At 38.2% G+C, this 27,637-nt stretch overlaps 1 protein-coding gene across 2 annotated transcripts; it reads right to left on the reverse strand.

Annotated features, from left to right (window-relative positions):
* Positions 1 to 505: 505 nt before the first annotated feature.
* Lztfl1 (leucine zipper transcription factor like 1) lies at positions 506 to 27,637 on the reverse strand. 2 transcript variants are annotated; one of them, XM_036192764.1, is made up of 10 exons: positions 27,535 to 27,637; positions 23,837 to 23,957; positions 20,795 to 20,989; positions 18,819 to 18,879; positions 17,277 to 17,348; positions 15,855 to 15,920; positions 15,691 to 15,768; positions 3,939 to 4,115; positions 2,529 to 2,632; positions 506 to 1,845 (listed from the first exon to the last, which is right to left on the reverse strand). In XM_036192764.1, exons 2-10 carry the CDS (start codon positions 23,911 to 23,913, stop codon positions 1,827 to 1,829), a joined length of 849 nt encoding a protein of 282 aa, XP_036048657.1. In that variant the 5' UTR covers positions 23,914 to 23,957; positions 27,535 to 27,637; the 3' UTR covers positions 506 to 1,826. The 2 variants fall into 2 exon arrangements, with proteins under 2 accessions (XP_036048657.1, XP_036048656.1); XM_036192763.1 differs by having other exon boundaries at positions 23,837 to 23,961.

The following is a 27,637-nucleotide window of genomic DNA, read 5'->3' on the forward strand; positions in this document are numbered from 1 at the left end:
TTATTTATTATGTATACATTATTCTGCCTGTATGTGTCCCTGCAGGCCAGAAGAGGGAACCAGATCTCATTACAGGTGGTCGTGAGCCACCATCTGGGTGCTGGGAATTGAACTCAGGACCTCTGGAAGAGCAGTCAGTGCTCTTAGCCGCTGAGCCATCTCCATCTTAACAAATCTTTTCTTTCTGTCATGAAACTGAGAAAGGGTATAGGGAGAATACAACAAATGGTTTCTGAAAGAAAGATTTTTCCACTTAGTTAGAAGTTCTGCTTTCTGACTTATACAGAACATCCTGGTCCACAAATGATGGAATGGACTTTTAGAGAGGAAATTATATTGGGTTAAAGAAATACAGGGTGAAACTAGAGTCCTCAATGAAACTGGTGAGTGACCCAACTACAAATAAATGGATGAGGAAAATGTGTAGGAAATGTTGGCTTGTTACTGTATTTTTTTCTTCTCTTCCTCCTTTTTTCCTTCTTTCTGTTTTTTTTTTTTTTTCAGATTCATTCATCTAAGATTGCCTTCCCTGTTTTTTTAGGGAGAAATTACCTCACTATTATTTGTTCCTTTAGTATTTTAACAAAGCCTACAGAAACCCCACAGTACATTCAAAGCTAATACTAAAAGTTTGAGTGAAAATAACTCAAATAATCAGATGTAAACTCTGATCAGTGCACTCTTTTTCTGGGAGCAAGTTCCCTATTTGTGGAGGTGGAGGAGTCTCTCTCAGATTGTTCACACAGGATGAGACATGTTTGCTTTGACAAATGGGGAAACTTCTTTCATGTTAACATGTGAAGGGTAAATGCTTTCTTTCTGAGGTTTAACTGCCTTGTGAGTTTTATTTATTCACATACCACATCACCGCACCACATATTGTAGGTATGTGTCCTGTTTCTAATCTTTTATATATGATCAGCAAAGGAAAAGCACACCAATAAAAATATTAAAATCTCTTGAAAATGCCATTACTCTATACATATACAAACCACAACCCAAAGTCCAACCTGGAATCTAGTCACTGACTTGATGTTGAGTGAGTCAAAGTTTGAAAGAGTTTTAATTCACATATAGGCTAAACAGATATTCTGGAAATAAGTCTAGAGACTGCATGTACTCTGAGTCCATCTGCTTTCTAAACTATGAAAGCATAGGATGAATATGACTTCTCCATCCTTAACACAGACCCATAAGAAGTCAGGATGCAAAAAATGACTGCATCTCCTTTGATAAGCAGCACTCATAATAGAGATGTAAAGGTTAACTGAGTCTTCATTCACTGTAGCTTGCTTTCTCTTATAAATGATTAAAAATGCTGACTATAGAAGACAGTAAACATTTTCCATGAGTTTATACATTTTGATTATCAGATAGAATAAATTAGGATTTCATTATTAAAAATAGGAGATTTATTTGTAAACTTAATAACTTTACTATGTATCTTTACATTCAGAGACTGTACAAGTATTGATGGTACCGGCTTATCTAACATTAAAAGGTCCACTCTTCTTACTAATACAAAAGGCTGGCTCTTATTCCCACTCTAAACTCTTTCCTACCAAGAAGAAATCTCATTGTACTTGCATGGAGACTGGAGCACTTGACAGACAGGTGTTTGGGACAACAAAAAAGAATTATTACATGTTTTTTCTCTTCTCATTTTGAGAACTGAAGATAAAATACTAATTCTAATATTACAAGCAAAGTCTAAACATTAGATAAAGGAGAGAACATGACAAAATGCTTCAAAATACATGCCTGAGGTGGATGGAGATAACTTGTATGTTCATGTGTAGCAGGTTCTGGACAAAACCTTTCAGTCTTTAATCTTCAGATTCATATCTGGAGATAAAATTAAGAGCATATTGTCATGATCTTTTTTGTTCTTGTTGCTGTCATAACTGAAATACCTCCAGTAACTAGCCCAGGAATGCCATTACTGCTTACTTTCCATGATTATTGTAACAGTTATACTCAAGACTAGTGTTATGATGGTGAGCTGGAGTCTACATCAGATCACCTAAGATGTCTTCAGATTCCAGACCAGCATTTGGCATTTAGACCCATTATAGCTTAGCATAATTATGACAATCCTCAGATCATCATAAATAGCTGACATGACTATGAGTTAAGGGCTAACAAACTGCTTCCCATTACAAATCTGATCTTGAATTCACTTAACAGATGTCTTCCCTGAGAACTCTGACAAAGGCAAATGCTAGCTTGGGTTGGTTTTCTATGCAAAACCATTGACCCAACAAGCAAAGGACACTGGCACCAGGAGAACTCATGGAGCATAAATACCTAGTGCTTCCTTGCTAGCTGCTTGCTAGCTGCTATTTTTGTGCCATTACCTGCTAATGAATCCACTGCCAAGAGCAACCAAGTACAGTGTGGTGAAGAAAATGTCTAGCTGAGCCTAAAAGCAACCTGTGGACTAAACAATGAACATACCCAGAGCTTGACTTATTGGTACCAGCAGGGAAGTAGGGAGAGGAACCCCAATGTAGGATCAACCAGCTTACTTTGCCAGTCTTTTCCGTAGATCTTTGATTTGGTCATTCTTTTTGGTGAGAATCTCTTTCATGTTTCGATAAGCTGCTGTTTGTTGAAATTTCTTTTCTAACTCCTGCTTTGTGAAAAATGTCAGCCCATTACTAAGAAATGTTAAGGAAAGAATAACAAATGTGATAAAAATGTACATTGTTTCCCAATTTTCTTATTTCCTTAAAAACATTCTTGTATAAAATTAAAAATGTTCTGAAATTTAAAAATATTTTAAAGGAGAAGCTAATAAAAGAGTACTATTTTTCAAGGTAACATCATGTTAGGAAGTAACAAGTACACTATGCCCTAGATATGGGATTCTGTATGACATACAAACTAACTTTCATATAAGATATGTCCAATATTTTTCTAAATCCCCCAATTCTGAAAAAACCCGAGGAGGATTTTTAATTTGAATGTCTTAACAAGTATTCATTTCTTTTTATTTATGTGTATGTGTACATGATAGTGAGTTTATGTAAACTACATTCATGCAGAGAACAAGAATTATAGGCAGTTGTAAGCCATCTGATGTGAGTGCTGGAATCCTCTCCAAGAGCCTTAACCACTAAGCCATATTTCTAGCCCTTAATTTGAGGGTTTTTAATTTTAGTGCCCAGGACTGGACTGTAGCACAGCTGGCAGAACACTTGCCTAGTATGCGTAAGTCCTGGATTCCATCCCTAGCACCCATAATCCTTTTTTAAAAAATACGTATGATTGAAAAAAATTAGATTTACTTATTTATTTTATGTGTGTGAGTGTTTCACCTGCAAGTATATATGTATACCACATGAATGCCTGGTGCCCATGGAAGTCAGAAGACGGTACTGGATCCCTTGGAACTAGAGTTACAGATGGTTATGAGCTCCCATGTGGGTGCTGGGAACTAAACTTGGGTCCTCTGTAAGAACAGCATGTGCTTTTAACTGCTGAGCCATCTCATGCCCCACAACCACATTTTTTAAGTGTCTAAACCCTAAAGTAAAGAATCTACTCTCTATGTATTTTTCATATAAAACATTTTGGAAAAGGTCACAAAACCAACCAACCAAACAAACAAACAAAACAAACAAACAAAAATCCAGCTATCCAGGTCTCTGTCAAGCTATGGGAAGAACCAGCAGAGAGCAATGCAAGGGTGTAGAGAGCAGGGAGCATATGGAGGAAGAAGAGAGTAGTTTGCTTATTATCACAAAGATAGAAGAAGAACATAAGTACCCAGAAATGATACCTCTTCAGAACATACATTGACTAAAACTCAGAATAAAAATAATCTGACCCTGCAATTGTCTAGCATTTATCTAGTCACACTTGTTCCTCTCTGCTGTATGCATTAGGTAATCAGACATGAACAGGTAAAAGCCCTTCCGTATGTGTCTCCTGACCTTTTCAGCCATGCTCAGCTGCTCCTGTACTCTGAGAAGGTCATGTTTGGCTGCTTCTAGGTTCTCCTCCAAAGACTTTTGGTTTTCTGTCTTGTCATTAAGTGTTTTCTGAAATTCATTCTTAAGAGCTGCAACTGTGTTTTCCAAGTCATCCAGGTCATGGGCCTTTATAAAATCCTATGAAAAATAAATACATGAATAAAATTTCCCTTGATGTACTAAATAACAAATGTTTTAAAATAGTGATCCAACATCCAAGGAGACAAAGGGTAATGCCGTGTTGTGTGTGCACATAGTTTTTCTCACCCGTTTGGGTAAGTGCCAGTCCCAGCAGGGTTGCCAGCAGGCTCAATCCAGCCTCAGCCTTGGTATACACACAGCAGATACTCAGTAATCACTGCATTCCAAATATAGAAAATATCATTCCTGAACTGCTAGGATTTCAGTCAAAAATGAACAAGAAAGAAGTGAGATCTTTTTTTTTTTTAAAGATTTATTTAATTTATTTATTTCGTATTCAGTGCTCTATTTGCATGTATAACTGCAGACCAGAAGAGGGCAACAGATCTCATTACAGGTAGTTGTGAGCCACGATGTGGTTGCTGGGAATTGAAGTCAGGACCTCTGGAAGAACAAGCAGTGCTCTTAACTGCTGAGCCATCCCTCCAGCCCTGAGAAGTGAGATCTTAATTTGACAAAGTTGTGTGTACCAGGGTTGGAATGGCAAATCATTTGGAGAAGGAGGGCGGAGAAGGGGGAGGGGGCGCCAGAGTTTCTTATAAATCAACTGGCCTCAAACTTGCTTTGTAACCAAAGATGACCACTTACCCTGCTTTCACCCTCCCAGTGCTGGGATTATAGGCATGCACAAACATGCCTGGTTTATGTGGTACTGGGGATCACATCCAGGGCTTTGTAGTTGCTTAATCAAGCATTTAGTTAACTGAGCTATATCCTAGTCCCCTGACAAATCATTCTGAAAAGTCAAATTAAAAATCAAACAGAACTCTTCTCTTTTGTCTCCATTCCAACTTCTCTAGACTTATTCTTTGTTCTGCAGCAGCCTACTTGCATGTGCCTCCCACCACACCTATATTTCTTGGGATTCTTCCTTTTGGGGTAGACCCCAGCCCCCTAGCTATTTCATGCTGCCCTTCTCAGCCTTTCTTCATAGTCAATCTCCATTCCTTTGTGTAACTCTCAACCTGCAGAAACACTCTTTACCAGGGACTCCACTTGCCTAGAACCCAGAGTGGGCAACAGCAAACAAAGACACAGCCAGATATCTACACCAAGAAACACTTCAAACATCTTAACTCTAGATGCCTAAATCTCAGCACAAAAATCAACAGCCAGTACAACATGCCTCCTCTAGAAGCCAGGAACCTGTGGTAATTGGACCCAAGAAATGCAATCTAGCTGAAGCTAAGACAAGGACTTCAAAATAGCAATTATAAATACGTTCAAGGACTTTAAAGAGGATATAAACAAATGTCTTAATGAAGATAGTGAAAACACAAACAGTTGAATGAAATAATGAAGACACTGCAAAGCATGAAAGTAGAAATAGAATCACTGAAGAAAATCCAAACTAAAAACCTCAGAAGTAAGCCCCACCAACAGATTACAAAACATGGAAGAGAGAATTTCAGGTCTTGAAGACAAGGTAGAAGAAATGAATAGCTCAGTCAAAGCAAATGCTAAATCTTAAAACAAAACAAAAAAATCCACACACAAAAAGAAATATACAGGAAATCTGGGACACTATGAAAAAAATCAATCTGCAATAATAGGGATAGAGTAAAAAGAAGAAACTCGGGCTAGAGAGATGGCTCATCAGGTAAGAGCACTGACTGCTCTTCTAGAGGACCCACATGGCAGTTCACACTTGTCTGTTACTCCAGTTCCAGGGCTTCTGACACCCTCACACAGACATACATGGAGGCAAAACATCAATGAACATTAAATAAAAAGAAATTAAAAAAGCAACTTAGGTCAAAGGCACAGAAACTATTTTTTAACAAAATCATGGATGAAAATTTCCCCAGTCTAAAGAATAAAGAAGGAGGTGCCTATCAAGGTACAAGAAGCATACAGAACACCAAATACATAGAATCAGAAAAGAAATTCCCCACAACACATAAAGATAAAAGCACTAAATGTATAGAACAAAGAAAGGATGTTAAACACTGCAAGGGAAAAAGACCAGGTCACATATAAAGGCAAGCCCATTTGATAATACCTGACTTTTCAATGGAGACTCTGAAAATCAGAAGGGCCTGTACAGAGATGTTCTACAAACTCCGAGAGACGACAGATGCCAGCCAAACTATCAATTACAATTGACAGAAAAAGAAAAATATTCCACAATAGAAGCAAATTTAAGCAATCCACCAATCCAGCTCTACAGAAGGCACTACAAGGAAAACTTTAATCTGAAGATGTTAACTACACCCAAAGAGGCACAAATAAATAATCCCAGACAATAAATCAAAAAAGGGGGAAACCCGTATCACAACAAAATAACAGGAATCAATAAATATTGCTCATTAATAACTCAGTATTAATGGTCTCAATTCTCCAATAAAAAGGCAGAGACTAACAAATTGGATTAGAAAATAGGATCCATCTTTCTGCTGTATCCAAAAACCACACCTCATCATCAAGGATAGACATCACCTCAGGATAAAAGCATGGAAACGGGTATTCTAAGTAAATGAACTTAAGAAGCAAGCAGGTATAGCCATTTTAATATCTGACAAAATAGACTTCAAACCAAAACTAATCAGAAGTGATAAGGAAGGACACTACAAACTCATTAAAGGAAAAATCTACCAAGAGGACATTACAATTCTAAACATTTATGCTCCAAACACAAGGGCATTCAAACTCATAAAAGAAACACAATTACAGCCCAAATCCATATTAACCCTCACATTGTGATAGTGGATGACTTTAATATACCACTTAGCCCACTCTTACCAATAGACAGGTCATTAAGACAAAAATAAACAGAGCAATTCTGGAGTTAAATTACATCACAAATAAAATGGACCCAGTAGACATCTAGTAAAATACTAAAGAATATATTTTATTCTCAGCAGCTCAAGGAACTTTCTTCAAAATTGACCACATATTCAGATACAACACAAGTTTCAAAAGATATATGAAAATTGAAATAACATCCTGCATCCTATCTGATTAAAGCTGGGTATCAACAACAACAGAAACAGCAGAAAGTATACAAACTCATGGGAACTGCAAAACTCACTACTGAATGAAAAATGAGTCAAGACAGAAATCAAGAAGGAAATAAAAACTTTAAAATGGAATCAAATGAAACCATAACATCCCATAACTATGGGATACAAGGAAGGCAGTTCTATGGGCAAGTTCATATTACTAAATGCCTACATAAGACCTAAAGAGGATGCATGAACGGCCCGGGAAGGGGAAATAGATAAGATCTCCATGAGTAAACTGGGGATGAGGGGTGGGCAATGGAGGGTAGGGGCTAGGTGATAAGAACTTAAGGGAATGGGGTGGTTGAGCTGGAACAGGGAGAGAGGCGGAATGCAATGAAAGAGACACCATGATAGAGAGAGAAATCATGGGGATAGAGAGAAACCCGGTGCTAGGGAAGTTGCTAGGAATCCCCAAGGATGACTCCAGCCTGGGCTACTAGCAATAGTGGAGAGGGTGCCTAAACTGAACTGGCTTGCCCCAGATATTAGACTGGTGAATACCCTAACTGTCATCACAGAACTTTTCTCCAATGACTAATGGAAGCAGATGCAGAGATCCACAGCCAATCACTAGACAGAGCACCAGGAGTCCAGTCAAAGAGAGAGAAGAGGGATTCTATGAGCAAGTTCACCAGGATAATGATGAGGAAACACGCAGGGATGACCAACCTAGAGGGGGAACTCATGAAAGTTGAATCAATTGCTATGGAGCCTACATGGGACTGGACTAGGTCCTCTGCATGGTGAGACAGTTCTATAGCTTGATCTGCTTTGGGGTACCCTGGCGGTAGGATCAGAATCCATCCCCAGTGCATGAGCAGACTTTGTGGAGCCCACTACCTATGATGGGACACCTCATGTAGCCTTGAGGCAGGGGGAAGGGCTTGGACTTGCTTCTACTGAATGTGCCTCCCCTTGGGGGGGGGGCTTGCCTTCTTGTGGGTGGGAGTGGGAGATGGGTTGGGAGGGGAAACTAGGGGGGCAGGAGGAGGGAAGAGGGGGATCTTTGGTGTGTAAACTGAATGAGAAAATTTTCTTAATTAAAAATTAAAGTTAATAAAACACTGTGTAATCTAAAAAAAACTAGTGAGATAAACATTTGAAAGCTCTAGATCAACAAGAATAATATTAAAAAAGAATAGATGGCAAGAAATAAACTCAGGGCTGAAATCAAGGAATAGAAACAAAACAAAATATACTACAAATAGTTGGTTTGTGGTGATGTATTATGTCCCCCCAGTACAATTTATCTGAGGATCAGGGGAAAAAGCCAGCCACTATATTAGACACAGAAGTCAGGCAATAGTAGCACACACCTTTTCTTTTTTTTTTTTTTTTAATTTTATTATTTATTATGTATACAGAAGAGGGTGCCAGATCTCATTACAGATGGTTGTGAGCCACCATGTGGTTGCTGGGAATTGAACTCAGGACCTCTGGAAGAGCAGTCAGTGCTCTTAACCTCTGAGCCATCTCTCCAGCCCAGCACACACCTTTAATCCTATCATTCAGGGATCTATCTGGATCTCTGTGAGTTCAAGGCCACATTGGGAACAGAGCCAGGTGTGGTAGCACATATCTTAAATTCCAACACTAGTTAACCATGGACTATGGAGGTCTGTACAGATAGGAAGTGACAGAGCTGGGCAGAAAGAGGAAGTGATGTAGCTAGAGAGAGAGCAAATGAGATAGCAGAACAGAAAGGCATATAGGTGTGGGTATACGGGAAGTAGGTCTCTCTGGAAATGGAGGTGTCAGTGAGGTGAGGTTAGCTTGTGGCTTTTCTTATTCCTCTGATCTCTTAGGTTTTCACCCCTATATCTGGCTCTGAGTTTTTATTTAATAAGAACATTTAGAAATTCATCTACAATTGGCACCCAATATAAAGCTCAAACCCACAACCCTGAGATTAAGAGTCTCATGCTTTAACCAACTGAGCTAGGCAGGCGGGACCAGAGAAACCTTCCGACTACATTGGTTATTTGAGAAAATCACTAAAATTGACAAATCCTTAGCAAAATTAACTAAAAGACAGAGAGAAGAATTCCAAATTAATAAAATTTGAGATGAGAAGGGTAACATTACAACTAATGGCAAGGAAATTCAGAGGATCATAAGGATATATTTTAAAAATCAGTATTCCACCAAACCAAAAACCTTAAATTAGTGGATGAATTTCTTAATATACACAATCTACCAATGTTAAAATCAAATAAGCAATTTAAACAGATCCATTACCCCTAGTGAAAAGAAGCAGTAATTATCTCCCAACTAGCTGGGCGGTGGTGAGACACACCTTTAATCCCAGTACTTGGGAGGTAGAGGTAGTCAGATCTCTGTGAGTTCTAGGCCAGTCTGGTCTACCGAGTGAGTTCCAAGACAACCAAGGCTACACAGAGTTGTAGGTGGGGTGGGGTGGTGTGTAGGTGGGGGAAGGTCTCCCAACCAAACAGCCCAGGGTCAGATGGATTCAGTACAGAAACCAGAGCTTCAAAGATGAATTAATGCACTACTCCTCAAATTACTCTGCAAAAATAGAAACTGAGGAATATTTTGAATTCTCTCCAGAAAGCTACTATTACCATGATACCAAAACCAAAAAAAGACTCAACAACCTATTGGATTATAGGCCAATATCCCTTATGAACATAGATGCAAAAGTTCTCAATAAAATATTTGTAAATTGAATCCATAAACATATGAAAGATTATCCACCATGATCACACTGGCTTCATTCCAGAGATATTGGGATAGTTTAAGATTTGTAGATCAAGAAATGTAATAGAACACATAAACAGACTGAAAGATAAAAAATACATGATCATCTCATTAGATAAAGAAAAGACTTTTAATACCAACACTGCTTCATGATAAAAAGTCCTAGAGAAACTAGGGACACAAGGGATATATCTCAACATAAAAAAAAAAAAAAAAAAAAAAAAAAAAATTACAGCAAGCCCACAGCCAACACCAACCTAAATGGAGAGAAACTGAAAGCATTTCTATTAAAATCGGGAACAAGACAAAGATGTCCACTTTTTCAAATATACCTATTCAAATAGAGAACTTGAAGTCTTAGCTAGAATAATAAGACAACTGAGGGAGAGCAAGGGGATACAAATAGGGAAGGAAGAAGTCAAAGTATCTTTATTTGCAGATGATATGATTTTCTATATATAAGAACATTAAAAACTCAACAAGGAAAATTTTACATCTAATAAACAAGTGTGTGTGTGTGTGTGTGTATGTATCAAAGTAGTAGGATTCAAAATTAACACAAAATCCAGCAGCCTTCCTATAAACAAATGATAACCAACCAAGAAAGAAGTCAGGGAAACAGTACCTTTCACAACAGTCTCAAAAAATAAATAAAATATCAAGTGATAACTCTAGCCCAGCAAGTGAAAGACTTGTATAATAAAAACTTGAAGATATTGAATAAAAACTATTGAACAAGCAGACACCAGAAGATGAAAAGATGTCCTATAGTCATGTATCTCTAGGACTAATAGAGTGAAAATGGTCATTCTACCAAAAGCAATTAACAGATTCAATGCCATCCCCAATCAGAATTCCATCACAGTTCCTCACAGAAAGTGAAAGAATCTTCAACCTCTTACACACACGCGCGCACACACACACACACACACACACACACACACACACACACACACTGGGATAGCTAAAACAATCCTGAATAACATAATCCTGAAAAAGAACTGCTAGAGGTATCACCATCTCAGATTTCAAGTTTTATTACAGAGCTATAATAATAAAAACAGCATGGTATGGCAACAAACTTGTTGATCAATGGAATCAAATTGAAGTTTTTAATGTTCTTATATATAGAAAAACACCTATGGATACCTGATTTTTGACAAAGTAAAAAATACACACTGGAAAAAAGATGGCCTCATCAACAAATGGTGCTGATAAACTGGATGCCTTCATGCAGAAGAATGCAAATAGAACTATACTCATCAACCTGCACAAACTTCAACCCCAAATGGATCAAGGGCCTCAACATAAGGGCAGATATACTGGATCTGATAGAAGAGTAAGCAGGGAATAGGCCTCAACACACTGGTATAGGAAGAAACTTTCTGAACAGGACACTGATAGCACAGACACTAATACCAACAATTAACAAATGGGATCTCATGAAAATGGAAGCTTCTATATGGCAAAGGACACCATCATTTGTACAAAATGACAGGCTACAGAATGGGAAAAATTTTGATGTATTATACACTAATAGAGAATTAGTATCCAGAATATACAAAGAACTAAAATAAAAGAATAGCAAGAAAACAACTAATGCATTTTAAAAAGTAAGGTACACAATTAAGCAGAGAGTTCTCAAAAGATGAAACACAAATGACAGAGAAGAGAAACATGTAAAAAAAATATTCAACATGCTTAGCCATCAGAGAAATACAAATTAAAATTACTTGGAGATTTCATCTTACCAGTCAGAATGGCCAAAATCAATAAACAAATGACAGCAAAGATGAGGGGGGCACTTATTCATTGCTGGGAAGAGTGCAAACTTGTACAGCAACAATGGAAATCAGTGTGTTGGTTCTTCAGGAAGAGGAGATAGATCTACCTCAAGATCCAGTTTTACCACTCTTAGGCATATACCCAAAGCAATCTACATCCTACTACAAAAACACTTGCTTTTCCATGCTCATTGTTGCTCTATTGATAGTAGCCAGAAATTGGAAACCGCCTACATGTCCATCAATTCATGAATGGATAAGGAAAATGTGGCACATTTACATAATGGATTATTCAGATATAAGAAAATTATGAAATGAAACAGGTAAATGGGTAGAACTAGGGAAAAAAAAATCTAGACCCCAAAAGACAAACACTGTATTTTTTTTCTCCTATGTGGATGTTAGTTTTTAAACTTTTGGTATCTGTGCTAAAATAAAAATAATCAGAGGTTAGGTACCAAGTAAGGGACTATAAAGGAAGAAGGGGAAGTAGAATATAGTATAATGGAGAGAAAAAGGGAAACTAGAATAGGAGGATTAAACAGGGAGGGAGATGGGAAGGAAGAGTAAAGCGAGGAATATGGGGATGGACAACTAACACTAAAGGCCATTTGAAAAACCATATGGAAACCTACCACTGTAGAAGCTTCCTAATATATATATATATATATATATATATATATTGATTCTAAATGGAATCAACAAATAATAAGGGAGACAATGCCCCAACTAGACTGTAGCATGCTTTTTTGTTGGCCATCAGCTCACAAATAACAACACTTATTAATTATAAAATCTTGATCTTTAGTTTAGGCTTGTCTCAACTAGCTTATATAAGTTAAATTAACCCATTTATATTAATCTGTATTCTGCCATGTGGCATTACCTCTCTTCCATCTTGTACCTTCTAATTCCTCTCCATAGCTCACTGGCCACCCTGCCTTTCTTCCCAGAGTCCTCTCTGTCCCCAAGTCCTGCCTAACCTCTTCCTGCCTAGTTATTGGCTATTCAGCTCTTATTACACCAATCACAGCAATATATCTTCACACAGTATACAAATATCCCACAACACTAGACATCTTATGCTACCGAATAAAACCTCCAGTGCCAGGAATGAGTTACATCTTGTTTAGTTGTTGGCTAAAGCAGCCCCATGGAAACTCAAGCACCACAACTATTGCTCAAGCCCTTACTTACTCTCTAGAATCTAATGTTAAGGCCCTATTGATGGGAATAACACTAGAAGCTTCATCCCTACTGACTAGCACTCATAGTACTGGAAGGTACTCTGCACCCTACTGGAGAAGAAAAATAATTATCAGTAGGATGCAGGTGTAAACCCTGTGACCTACAACAGTGACCTGGTTATAAGACATACAGGTGCAATAGTCACACAATAGTTGACTATGGAGTAATCAACTTTTTGAATAGACTTAAGGCCCACTCCATGAGATGGAACACATACCAGATATTGCTAAGGTGGCCAAAGAACACAAGACTAGCTATATCACAGGCCTAGGGAAAGCATACTAGTATTATTCTGCTAAAGGAACATAGCAATAAAATGACATTCTGCTATACCCATAAATCAGTACCTTGTTCAACCCACATCAGAGACGCTTCCTGCAGTTCATGGGAACTAACACAGACATCCACAACTGGACAATGTGCAGAGAGAGAGACTTTGGAGCTCTCTGTCCTAAATGATGTTTTCATCAAAACCCTCCCCTTAAAGCTCAGGGAGCTATGTAGAAGAGTAGGAAGACAGATTGTACAAGCCAGAAGTGAGGAATGACTCCATGCAAAGTGTCTTCCGGACACAACAGGCTCAATACACATATCAATTCACAGAGACTGTGGCATCATATATAAGGCCTGTACAGGTTCAAGCCAGGCAGAGTCCCAGCACTGAGACAGGGAAGTGGACATGGAGTCTGACCTAGAAGGAACCTGCAATTGATACCCTCTGGCAAAGGGGATATAAGTTTTCTCTATTGGAGCCTCACTGGCTCTATTTATATATCAACCACACACTTCAGGGCAGGCCCCGTGCCTAACACAAAATAAACACAATGGTATTTTTTTGGACCTTTTCTTTCATTTTGGCATATTTTTGTCTTATTGTTCTTTTGCTTTTTTACTTTGAATTTCCTTTTTGTGTTTGTGGGACATTTTTGGTATGTATGTTTCTTTTCGTTTTGAAAGAGATAAGTTGAGAGAGTGGGGAGGAGTTGGGAGGAATTGGAGGAAGGGAAACAATCAAAATATTTTGTCTGGATTTTTTTTAATCACTAAGAACAAGCAAAAAAGAATTTGGGATAAAGGGGGAAAACATAGTAAAGATTTTGAATTATGTGCACTAGCGTGGGCTACACATAGCAAGTTCCAAACCAAGCTGGAAATAGTGAGATTTTTCTCTCAAAAGAACAAGTAGTATAGGTGTAATAGTTAGATTAGTCACATTCATAAGAAGATTAATAGGCATGTTTTAATTATTATTCAAGAAACTATGGAGAATATTACTAATGATTACTGATTATAAGAGTTTCTAAATTTACAAGGTTTTGTTTTTCCTGTTGAGTTATATACACTTCTGCAGGATTTGACAACTGCACTACCAATCTTACATCTGAATCTTGCTTTTGACTAGGTAAAACTTTTGACAGAAAAAATGATCTGCACTGGTGCAACAGAAAATTTTCTATGATTGCTAATATGAGGATGAAGCAGTGTCTTCAACAAAATGAAGTAATACTTGAATTTTAAAATATTTAGTCTTTAAAGAGACCTTTCAACTAGTAAAAGCATGTAGCATGTATTCACTTTGCTTTCGAATCCAATAGTAAACAAGCCCCAAATGGCTTTTAAATAAATTCATCACCCAAAAATATTTGTAAATGTTTAACTTTTGAAGTTAAAAAGCTGTTCTGGAACATCCTCTCCCCTACCTCTTCACACACACACACACACACACACACCCTTTTTCCCCCTTAGTCATATAAGAAATATTGTATCAGTAAGCAGTTACAGAAAAAAAATGGGATGAAGAGAAGAAGGCACAAGTAGGAATGAAGCCAGACTGGCAATGCAGGATGCCTGTAAGGCTGAGTAGTACACTCATGGGGGTGCATTACACTACTCTCGGTATTTTTGCATGTTTGAATTTTTTTCATAAAAAAAAGTTTAACAACAACAAAAAAAAGTTTAACAAAACCTAATGAAGTCTGGGGTTACAGCTCAGTATGGGAGTGCTGGCCTAGCATGTATAACTCTGGGCACAATATCCATTCCATAAAAAAGGAAAAAATGATGTTAGAAATGAAAAAAAGAAAAACATACAGAGGTAGATTTGAAGATTGTTTAGCAGACAATTACAATAACAACCACAGAAAAGACAATTCTACAATGAAAATTCACATGGCCTTGCTCATATAAAATCGAAATGCCATGTGACACTCAGTGGGAGGACCACAGGAGAGGCAATGCAATACTAATGGACTCCAAGCAGGTGGAGCAACATTTATTCAGTTATTATTCTCAGGTAGGCTTGCAGAGCTACCACTCTGGATATCGCTGTATCCCACAGCATGCTAGATACAAACGAAGCCCATACCAATAAGTCTCTCTCACTGTCATTTCATCCAAGGAAAACTCAAGTAACATTCAGAATAATAAAATCCAAATGTAAATTTTCTTCAACCCCCCCCCCCCCAATCCTAATTAGATATAGGAGGGAAAGGAGAAAAAATTAACAATAATAAATTTAAGAACATCTTGCTTGTCATTAAAATCTCTAATGTATGCTAGTCCTGTGAGCTGTAAATCTTCTCTGGAAAATGGACAAAGGATAGTTTCTGAGCCAGGGAATTTCAACGTAATACAGCATTAGCATTCAGCAGAGAGAATGGCAGGGGTAGATAGAGCATGAGGAACAGTGATTATGACTAAAGATTCTAACTTTATTTTTTTTAGAAGATGTGAAAAAGATAGATAAAATTGTTTTACCTGTTGATTTCCTTGATCAAGCTGTAAATCTTGAAGTGTTCTTTCTAATTTTGACTTCTCATCCAAAGCATTTGTAGCCTATAATCAAATGTAAACAGGATACACTCAACTTTTACTCTCTAGGTTAATTTTTCAATAATGGTATTGAAGGATTTCTCAGTTACCTGTATTTCAATGGTCTTCAGTCTTGACTTTAATTTCTCATTCTCTTGTTGAAGTCTTAAAATTTCCTTTGTGAGTAAATTCAAATTTTATTATTATTATTTTAAAGATTTATTTTTATTTTATGTCCATGAGTGTTTTGCTTATATGTATGTGTATATACCATGTGTGTGCCAGTGGAGTCCAGATGAGGGCATGAGACACCCTGGAAACGGAGTTACAGATGGACGTGAATTACCATGTGGATGTTTGGAACTAAGCCTGGGTTTTCCACAAGAGTAGCAAGTGCTCTTAACCACTGGACCCTTTCTTTAGGCCCCAAATTTTATTATTTTAACCAAAATATGTTTAACACTTGAAATGATCACTGCTTGTTTCATTTAAAAAATAACCAAAAGTATGTAATGGCTCAAGTATCCAAATGCCCTGGTTAGGAGTAAAATCCTACTTTCACAAAGCCTGTCCCAACCCCACAGCTGTGAGTCAAGTTTAGCTCAAAGACTTTCAGTCGCTGTTTTGCTCAGAAACACCTTTTCTCTGTATGTTCTCTGTATTCAGCCATTCTCTTTCACCTAGCTTTCTGATTCTTCAACTTGGGTACACTGCTGCCCCTTAACCCTGAAAACACACTACCTTCATCATTTTAATACCCAGTACTCCAGCTTCTGCATGGCTCTCAGGGGAGGCCAAAGACCTTTATTCATATGCAGTTCTGATGAGATGCACCAACCTGACGAGTCTGATTTTGCATTTTACTCCAATATACATGTTGGACTGCTCAGAGGCCCCTATGCTCTGTTATTCTAAGTCATACCAACCTTTTGTTTGCTTCTGGCCAGTAGCCATTCTGCTCCTTTGCCCAACATGCCCCTTTTAACTTAACCTGTCTTCGTCTTTAAGACCCAGCTCAGAGGCTACTTCATTCAAACATCTGTTCTTATCTCTTCCCACCCACACAGAAATATGTCACCCATAGGGACCCTTTAGTTCTCTCATCTCTGCTTCTGGAAATGTTAGTTCCAACTTCCCAATGAAATGATAACAGTTTTGAGGGTGTACTAGGTATTGTACTGCTTTTTAAGTGTAACAAAATCTGACATGCATAATGCCAAGAATATGGGAGTTGAGACAAATTTATTTTTATGCTGATAACTTCTATAAACATTAAAAAAACATAACATTTTTGTGGATCACAAATTTCAAATGCACACCCAGAAAAACATAGTTTAAAATTCCATGCCGTACACTTTACTATGAAAAGATCTATCAGTCACTTTAGACTCTACAAAGTAGGTATACCCTTTTCTGGTCACTGAGTTCCATTCAGTAAAACTGTAACAGACTATTTCTCTTACTCTAGCATTGTTCAGGAAATGGGAGCAGAACCAAGGTTTTCCCTTTTCCCAAAATGATGAGAATATTACCTTGTTTAGCAGTTCTGTTGTTCCGCCTTCATTAATTGGAACAAGTTTAGGCTTTGTGATGTCTATGATGGGCTGTAACATATGAAGAAACCAATCTAAAATCACCACAGAGTAAAGCAAGAATCGTTAAACATTTGCACTTTCTAAGTGCAAGACATGTCTATAAACAATCCACCAGGACTACAGCTCCACAGATGTAATGACTCTTGTTGGATTCATTCTGTTATGTTCAGCGCCTATGATGTGCCATATGTAGCCCAATATATGACAGAGATAAAAATGAAACCCAGCCAGGCATTGTGGTGCACACCTTTAATCCCAGCACTCAAGAGGCAGAAGCAGGAGGATCTCTATGAGTTCCAGGTCAGCCTGGTCTACAAAGCAAGTTCCAGAACAGCCAGGGATACACAGAGAAACTCTGTCTTAAAAAAAAAAAAAAACAAACCCCAAAACCAAACCAAACAACAACAAAACACACTTTCAAAAGAAACCCAACCTCCCTGTAGCTTTTTATCCATACAATGGAAAGGAGGGAGACATGGAGCTCATAGCCAGACTTGATAAAAATCTCTAGCTTCCAGGACTAGAATTTTCATCTGTAGTAGCTGAAAATAATTTCTGCATGAACCTTATACCATGAAGTTATAATGGCTAAGGAATTACAGAGGAACAATAACTTAGCACAAACATTTGGGTATTTCAATAGCTCTCTGACCCAAAATATTTTTAATCAGAAATATGTTACAAAGAGTTATTAGAAAATGTTTTTTGTGTGTCTATACATGGATTCATCTCAGTAGTGTTTAGCTATCTGACAAGAGGAACTATTTATGATTTATGGTGTATCTAGTAAATGCCACCACAGCACATAATTATTTAGAAAGACAACCAGGCTGTCTCCACCTGCTGTCTTGGGTAACCTGCCTATGGCACACAGTTAAGAGGCAGAGTCAGGATATAACCACAGGTCTGATCACCACAAAGAATATACTCTGCATCGGTTGAATGAAGGGTTTACAAGGCCTAGGATTCAGACTAGACTGCAGGGAGTGTGCAAGTGTGAGTAGCAATTGAATTCTACTCCCAACTTGAATGCTTTTCCTTTAAAGGTCTCACTTTCATCTCCACTAGTTATATCATGAGGATTTTAGAGACCAGTTATTAAGACATATGGGAAGCTGAGGAAATGCCTCAACTTATCACACAAACGTGAGAACTTAAGTTTGGATTCTCAGTTCTCACATAAAAACCAGGTAGGCATGGTGACCTACCTGCAATTTCTGGGCTCTGTAGGCAGAGACAAGGGATTCCTAGGGAAAGCTGACTAGCTGATAAATTGGTGACCTCTAAGTTTAGTAAAAGTCTGTGCCTCAGTAAATAAAATAGAAAGCGGTCAAAGAAGATACTGCATCAATAGCTGGCCTCCATATGCAAGCACAAACATGTGCACATGGGCATCCATATATACACAAACAGGCATGCAAATGTATGCATAACCACACATGTAAAAATATATATAGATTTAGAAATAATAAAAATTACCTTTTTATTTGAAGATATAAATTCTGCCTTTTCAAATTCAGCAACTTGTTCTAATAATTCTCTGGAGAATAAAAGCAAATTTAAGAGAATATTCATTGACATTAGACTTCCAGCACACAAAAGAATAAAAAAAAAAAAATCACAAGAACCAACCTATCACATGCTCATGAGAAGAGCATAAGATTGTACAAAACTGATATTTACTTACAAATGGTTGGGAATCTCACACCCCTGTAAGCAAATTTGAATCATCTATAGCTCTTGGTACTTTGTACTTGGTAGGTATATGATATATATAGTAAGACATAAAAGCCAATACATATATGAATGACAGTTGTATTTCTGAGGTGCATCATTGTGGTGGGTATTGTGTTCCCTGAAATATTGTGTGTTCCCCGAAATAAACATATCTGGGGTCAGAGAACAGACAGCCACTAGAACAGAGCCAGAAATGGTGGCTAGAAAATGGGAAGAGTAAACCATAACAGAAGTTGGGCGGTGGTGGTACACACCTTTAATCCCAGCACTTGGGAGGCAGAGCTAGCTGGATCTCTGAGTTCAAGGCCACTTTAGAAACAGCTAAGCATGGTGACTCAAGCCTTTAATCCCAGAAACATAACCTTTAACCCCAGGGAGTGGGGGCAGAAAGAGAAAGGTATATAAGGCGTGAGGGCCAGGAACTAAGGAGAAAAAACATGTAGTTAGTTAAGCATTTGGTTGGTTAAGTGTTCAGGCTTTGGAGCAACACAGTTCAGCTGAGAGCCATTGGGATGAGGACTCAGAAGCTTCCAGCCTGAGGAAAAAGGATCACCTGAGGAACTAGCAAGGTGAGATAGCTGTGGCTTGTTCTGTGTCTCTGATCTTCCAGCAATCACCCCAATAACTGGCCTTGGGTTGAGTTTTATTAATAAGACTCTTTAAGATTCATACTACACATCATGATTTCTCTATTGCATAATATTCACTGTTACCTAAGAAAGAGTCTGATTTGTAATAGAGTTATCTTGGATATGAAAGTAGTCCACAGCATCTACTGAGCAAGAATACCGGCATATTCCATGGAAATATAGAGGGTGTGACCAAGTCCCCAATGATCCAACAAGATTGATGTGTTGACTATACTCTTGCTTAGAGATCATTTTTCTACCTTCTTCAAACATCAACACTCAGCATGTTCTCACCAGTCACTGACAGTTGCAGAAGTCAAATGAGTTTCCATCCTTGCTTGGGGGACTGTTTTTTAGCATTTGTTCATCATTTTCCACTTGAGGAGAGATTGGAGAACAATTTCTAGAGCTTGGCAGTGAGTCCTTCTTGACTTCTGGCATGTATTTTTGATGTTGTCGTTGTTGTTTTTGAGACAGAGTCTTATTGTATAGCCTTAGCAATCTTGAACTCCCAGAGACTGCCTGACTCAAGTGTTGGAAAAGGTATGAACCATGATGCCCAATTGGCATGCTATTTCTCAGGACAAGCTTCAACTTCACTAATCTTACTAGAGGTTTTTCAATTTATGAGCTTTTCAATATTGTAAAGCTTTTAAGCCTTTTATAGTTTACATTTCAAATGCAGTTATCTAGAAACAAATTTGCAGTGCTATAGTCTGAATAAATGGAAATGATACTCCAACATATTTTTAAAGGTTCCAATCTTTATTACTTAGCAGATCTATGCATCAAGACCACTGTAATACTAATCATGCTACCAAAGATGCTGTAAGGAATCATTACTTTAAATAGATTGAAAAGCAGTTTCATTTGGCTCAAATGCTTTTTTAGTACCTAAAGAATGGTGGAAACAGTATCTTTAAGAGGACTTTGAGTGCTACGTAAGGGAATCATCTAGTGACTGTGCCTTACTGCCACCCTACCCATATTGTCTTAAACCCTAGCCCAAGGAAAGCACTAAAATAGTTATTTGCTAACTTTTAAGATCATGCTTTGTCTCTGTATCTCAACTATAGGTACAAATTTTACCTGTTTTCAAGTTCAGAGATGTCCATCTGTAGCTTTAGGTACCACTTCTCAGCTTGTGAGAACAGCTGCCGCAGGAGTAGCACATTGGTGTAGGCTGTATTGATGAGCTCAGACTCCACTTCACTGTGTACCACAGCCTGCAGCCCATTCAGGACTTCTGTGACCTCATCCATGGTGAAAGTCTCCTCCACCAGCCTGGAAACAGTATGACTCCAATGGCTAGCTTATCACAGGAGCAACTTACAAAATACAATCGAAATCAAGAAACCTACACTATGACATTTAAAGAATCAAAGATTACAGGAAAAATTCTCTGGGAGAGATTTATTAAAATGATTAGATTGTGGATAGTTCTTCAAATGTGTTTATTTTAAAATACAACTACATGCTGAGAAACACCTCCTAAACCTTCATCTATCCTTTTAACTTTTCAATTATTATTATTTTTTACTTTATACTCCTCTAAATTAGTCTTAACACATTTAGAAACTTAAAAAGTCACCTAGAACATGTTGCTTCTCCATTTTCTGTCACTTCTCTAATATTTTAGCAAAAGTGTGAATCACTTAAATGTTAGTAAATGTCCATGAGACATAAACTGCACTTGTATGCTCTCCCACTATGTGAGAACTTACCCTTTTGGAGGAGGGGATGAGGGAGGGGCAAGGGAGGGTTAGATGGGGAAAAGCAGGAGGAAGGGTGAGAGGGGGATCTGTGGTTGGTATGTAAAATGAATAGAAATTTTTTTTAAATAAAAAAATTTCTTAGCAGTTTAGAGACACAAAATAAAATAAAATCTAATGTCTTAAAGTACCACTATGACATCACAAAAATTAATGTCTCCATCAATAGTAGCATTAAAAACTACTCTCATTGGAGATACTTGGGTTGGAAAGGAATTTCAGGGGATGGGCCATCATCTTCCACCCCCTAACTGTACACAGGGCTTAGAGAGTGGAAGAGATTTGCCTGTGGGTCCACTGTGGGTGACTAAGCCCAACAATGTCAGCAATATGACCAAGAGTTAGAGTCCTTAACACACCCTGTGCACACCTCCTACTTTCCAAGACACTGTCATAGTAACAGAATTTTGTCTCTCCTAGCTTTGCCTCTCCAGTCTCTCACCCTCAGACTCTTAGCTCACCTTTGTCTTTTTCTTTTCTTCCAAACAGACAAAATTAAGCAAGTGTCAGTTATACTTAGTCTTACAACAATTATACTCAAATTAATAGTAAACACTTTTAGCAGTTATATTCCACTAAGAAGTATTTAATGGATGATTCTTTAATATCATTTAACTAAAAGAATATAGCCATTTAAAAATTACAGTACTTTAATTTCACAGTCTTTATTAAAATATTAGTGTTTTCTTTATTATTTAATAGACTATACCATATTTTTGCCAGTTACATTGTTTTCATTCACTGGAGTTAAAAAACCAGATCACCAGATTAGACTAATTGGTTGAACAGACAGTAGTTCAAGGCTGATGACCTCTAAGACAACCTAGAGACCTTTACCTTTTCTACTTACATCTCACTTGACATTTAACATTTACTTTCCATTGTTGGTCCAACAAAACTTAACAACTTTTGCTTCAAATCAACTAACAATTTTGGTACTACCAAGTAAGTATTTCATAATATCCTTCCCTCTCCTAATTCTTCTAAATGAAAAGCACCAGTTCATAACAGCCATGTCATGTCTCTGCTCTTTTAAGAAATCATTCAAGAAATTAAAGTTATGGAGAATTGATACATAAGTCCTTCACAATTTTTATCTGAATCTTTCCAGTACACAATGTTTACCATGTACATGACTGACAATGTACTGGTTCTGCCACCCCACAACTATTTCTTAATTTCACAAATCCATGGAACACAGTGGAGCCTGTCTCAGTGACTGCTATGGTTGTTATCCTGGTATCCCCATACTAGCTACCAAGAAGAATCCATATTTTTCTCTGATTTCCTAATCAGAGTTTAACTTTATCTGCTCAGTACCTTTCTTTTTTGAGAAAATTTTACATGACTAGGTACACAAGTATATAAAGTAAGCAAGTAGATAGATAAAACATTAGCTAATTAAAAATCATAATTTTTCTTCTTAAAACAAACCAGGTGTGGTGGCACATGCCTTTAATCCCAGCACTTGGGGAGGCAGAAGCAGAACTTTCTATGAGTTCAAGGCCAGCCTGGTCTACAAAGTGAGTTCCAGGACAGCCATAGCTGTTAACACAAAGAAACCCTAGCTTGAAAAACTGGGGGAAAAAAAAAACCCACAAAAAACAACAAAACAAAAAACCAACAATTCTTTGTTATACATAAAAACCTGAAAGCTAAGTTTTCATATAATCAGATGAATGTGCTTATTTTTCTAGCAACAATTAAATCTTATTAGAGTATTTGATAATACAAGACAGAGCATACGTCAACATTTTTCAGAGTTGATTCATAATTTGATTTTATAACCATTAATATTGAGAATACTGCTCTGCATAAATATACAGTACAAAATGGCAAAAATATATTTATGGCCATTTCAGAAATGGTTGGAAATTCTATCTTAATCCCAAACCAAACTTCACTTTATAGTTTTTAAATGAAACTCAACAACTCAAATAACAATTTTTAAAATCAAAGACTCTAACACAATAGACTCCAAAGAATGATGGTAAGAAAATACTGTATTTGTCATAATTAAAACATTATGTTTCCATAAGAGCAAAATACTTATATGTACAGTAAAATCACTGAAATTCAAAGCATACTATAGTCTAAGCCAAAGAGTTCCAGGCAGCTTGCATTTGAGCTGGGTGGCAAGATGGCCTGGGCAGTGCAGAATGTGCCTGTAGTGTTTAGAACCAAGGCTGCATGACATCATCACATGATAAAACATTGGCAAATGCTATCACAATACTTCAGATGCATTATGAATTTGATTATGAACTAATTTTTAGTGATTGCATTTTCAGAAATCACACCTTCATTCACTTATATGACCCACAGTTTTAAGAAGCAAGGCCTTAAAGTCTCTTGATACCTGCTCTCCTTGAGGTCTTCAAAGCAGGAATCTACTGTTTTAAGTCTCAAGCCTCTTTTTGAACGAGCAAAACGCATGTAATTAATAATCTCATTTTGATGGTGCTCATTTAGGCCCAACTCTGCCTGAAAGAGAGAATTTGTTAGTCCTGAGGATCAGACAAAAAAACAATGAAAATAAGTAAATACTTTGTTGGGCCTGGTGTGGTGGCACACACCTTTAATCTCAGCACTTGGGAGGCAGAGGAGGATCTCTGTGAGTTTGGGACCAGTCTGACCTACATAGTAAGCTTCAGACCAGCCAGGGCTACACAAAAGACCCTGTATCCAGAAAACAAAACAAAACAAAAACAATAATGATGATACTGTGTTGTAGAACTGCTAGATGTATATCAGGTTGCCTTCTTCTCTTCCTCCTACCTATCCAGCTAGAACTTTCTTGAAATCAAATATACAGTCATATGACTACTACTCAGGAACAGAAGTAATCCAAAGAGGCATGGGGTATTTTCAAAGACTTAAGATATGGGGTATACCTTAAACCTTTGTCATCTCCAATTTCTCTGAATGTTGGCAGAGGGGGTGACTAGGATGAGCCATGCTAGCCACTTTTATGGCCCAGGGCTGAAACAACAGAAAGATAAAAGACCTCACGGAGCAGCACTGACCCACTCATTAAATGAGAGACTGTAGCAGGCCTTCTTTTGGACCACCAACCATCTCCCAAATCATGACATGGCAACTTAATATTAGTTATGAATGTTTAGCCTAATCTTATGCTTGTCCCACTAGCTTTTTTTTTATTTTTTATTTATTTATTTTTTTAGCTGAGGATTGAACCCAGGGCCTTGTGCTTGCTAGGCAAGCGCTCTACCACTGAGCTAAATCCCTACCTCCCCCCACTAGCTCTTATAACTTAAATTAACCTGTTTCTTTTCATCTATGTGTTGCCTCAGGGCTTTTTACCTCTCATTTTATATGTCCTACTTTCCTGCGTGTCTGTTTGGCTGGTGGCTGCCTGGCTGGCCTCAGGTATCTCCCCCTCTTCTCTTTCCTCCTCATTCTCTTCTCTTTTCTTAACCCTAGATTCCTCCTCCTACTTTATTCTCTCTGCCTGCCAGCCCTGCCTATCCCTCTACTGCCTAGCTATTGGCTTTTTACTAGACCAATCAGGTGCCTTAGACAGGCAAGGTAAAACAAATGTAACACATCTTTACATAGTTAAACAAATGCAGCATAAACAAATGTAACACACTTTTACATAAATTAATATCCTACAACATAAACAAATATAACACATCTTTACATAAAGTAACATTCCACAACAGAGATGACTGCTATGTGAAAGGGAATTAAACATCTGTATTCTTTAATACACTGATCTTCAGATTTCTATCACAGAAAACTCACCTTACCAAATACAGCTTTAAAAAGGATATTTGGTTGGAAAATAGCCCCTAGTTTTTGTTAAAACCAGATGCTGTTTTTAAAATAACCAAATCAAGAAGCTGCATGGGTAAATGAAGCTCTCAGACCTGATCAGAGAAGTTTCTTTGTGCAATGACTGGTGGTTAATGCAGAAACTCACAACTGGTCAAAGTGCAGAAAATAAGTAGACTTCGACAATTGGGACATCTCTATCACAAGGCACAGAAACTATCTCTGAAGAGGGAGCAAAAGAACCTGAGAGATAGATCAGTAGGATCAGATCAAAACAGTGTCTTCTAGATCTGACAGGACTGCTCTGCTAGGAACTCACAACTGTGGTTGCCTGCACCAAGACAGGCCAATCAACAATCTAGCATGGAGGCAGGAGGGATTTATGAGATCTGGAGTCGGTTTCTTTTAAGAGTGTGGCTCATGGGAGGTTGGTCATTCTCCAGTGGATGGTCCCACACCCATGAGTAAATGGTTACCATATACTAGATAGGTAAAGAAACTGCAAGATGAATCTGGGAGGAGTTAGGGGGAGGAGTAAATATGATTTTAAATACATTGTATGAATGTATGGAATCTTTAAAGCTTTTTTGTTTTTTTGTTTTGTTTTGTTTTGTTTGTTTTTGTTTTTGAGACAGGGTTTCTTTGTGTAGCCCTGGCTGTCCTGAAACTTGCTCTGTAAATAGGCTGGCCTTGAACTCAGAGATCCATCTGCCTCTGCCTCTTCCCCCACTTTTTTTGAGACAAGGTTTCTTGTCCTGGAACTCGCTCTGTAGATCAGGCTAGCCTCAAACTCACGGAGATCCACCTGTCTCTGCCTCTGGAATGCTAGGATTAGAGCCACCACTAAATGTCAATAAATTAAAAAAAAAAATCCAAACAGGAGTAAGCCTATTATTGCTAAAATTTTTTTATTTCATATGCATTATTTGATGAGTCATTTTCCAACCTTTCAATTTACTAATGAACCATCTATGCCCAATTCCCAAGTATTAATTGTCAAACTGACAGAAAAGAGTAAGAACACAACAAGTAATGAAGGACTTTGGTCAGCAAGTGTGGCAAGCATGGCTCTGGCAGGCCTTGACCTTCTCCCCCATTTCTTCTGCCTTGCTATTACAGTTCCAAAGCTAGCCACCAAAGTCTATTCCCTTATTTAACCACTTCCTCCTCATAAGGCTGACTACCAAGGTCTAAATATTAAAGTATTCAAGTCCAGCAATCAGGAGCGGGAGAGATGGCTCAGAGATAAAGAGCACTGGCTGCTCTTCCAGAGGTCCTGAGTTCAATTCCCAGTAACAAGGTGGCTCACAGCCATCTATAATGAGATCTGGTGCCCTCTTCTGACATGCAGACATACATGCAGGCAGAAGACAGTATCCATAATAAATAAATTTAAAAAATCAAAATCAAAACATACCACTGCATCCTAGCTAATTGTAACACAGAGCTCCGCTTTCTCGCTTCTTAAAAATTACATCTGCAACATCATTTGCTGCTGTTTTTCTGCCTGAGTCAGAAATCAGCCAGTTTAACTTTTCTTCCCCACTTAATAAAGGATCTCTCTGTGAAAACAGGTGTTTGGGTGTGGTTTGTGCCCAATCTGGATGGGGTGGGGGGGATGGGACTCCGCTGTACTGGGTCTCCTTCAAGCATTATCTCCCCCACCCCAGCCCCGTGACACCACTAGCCTCATTGTCTCAGTTTTGAAATCAAGAGAAGCAGGACTAGTTCTAAGCTCAGGACTGGTTAAGGGTCTGTTTTGTTCACCCGTTTCAGCAGCACTCTCAGTAACTTCACTACCCTTTCAACTTCATTTTCGTGCTTTTATCCACATACAGCCATTTAAACTGATAAACTGATAAATGAACTGTGTATTCTTTCCCGTCTTACCTGTTTTAGGCTAAGCCCGAACTCTAATACAGAGCTACATTCTAGCCTAATGGTCTTCACAAGTCCAAACAAATACCACCCATATTTAATCAGCTATAAAATAAGGTGCTTCAGAAAGTTAGACTCAATCAAGTTCACACAGAAAGTTGGAACCAGCCCGTAAAGTGTGCACAAAGGCAGATGTGTGCCTGCCCTGACGGCCAGGCGTCCCAGTCCGCGGCTAAGGATGAGGTGACCAGGCCGGAGAAAGGCTTCAGCAAGGATGATCTCACCGAGGTGATTCTAGCCTCCCTTCCCAACCGAGCTCCAGCCTGCGCGGCCCGGCTCAACATCCATTCCCTAGCCTGGACCTCTCCTGACGATACTCACCATGGCGGTAGCGGGATCCCACAGGAAACAGGAAGGCCTGAGCTCCGGCCTGAGCGAAGTAGGTTGTTTAGAAGCCGCGGGTTGCCAATGGGAACGGAGGCAC

Source organism: Onychomys torridus, chromosome 7 (genome assembly GCF_903995425.1).
Source record: "Onychomys torridus chromosome 7, mOncTor1.1, whole genome shotgun sequence".
In the NCBI taxonomy this organism is placed as follows: Eukaryota; Metazoa; Chordata; class Mammalia; order Rodentia; family Cricetidae; genus Onychomys; species Onychomys torridus.

Coding starts and splice junctions, on each gene's coding strand:
- Lztfl1 (XM_036192763.1), bottom strand. Junction 17,349..18,818: donor TTATATCTTCAAATAAAAAG/GTAATTTTTATT, acceptor CATATGTTACAG/CCCATCATAGACATCACAAA. Junction 2,633..3,938: donor AGCTGAGCATGGCTGAAAAG/GTCAGGAGACAC, acceptor TTCACAAAGCAG/GAGTTAGAAAAGAAATTTCA.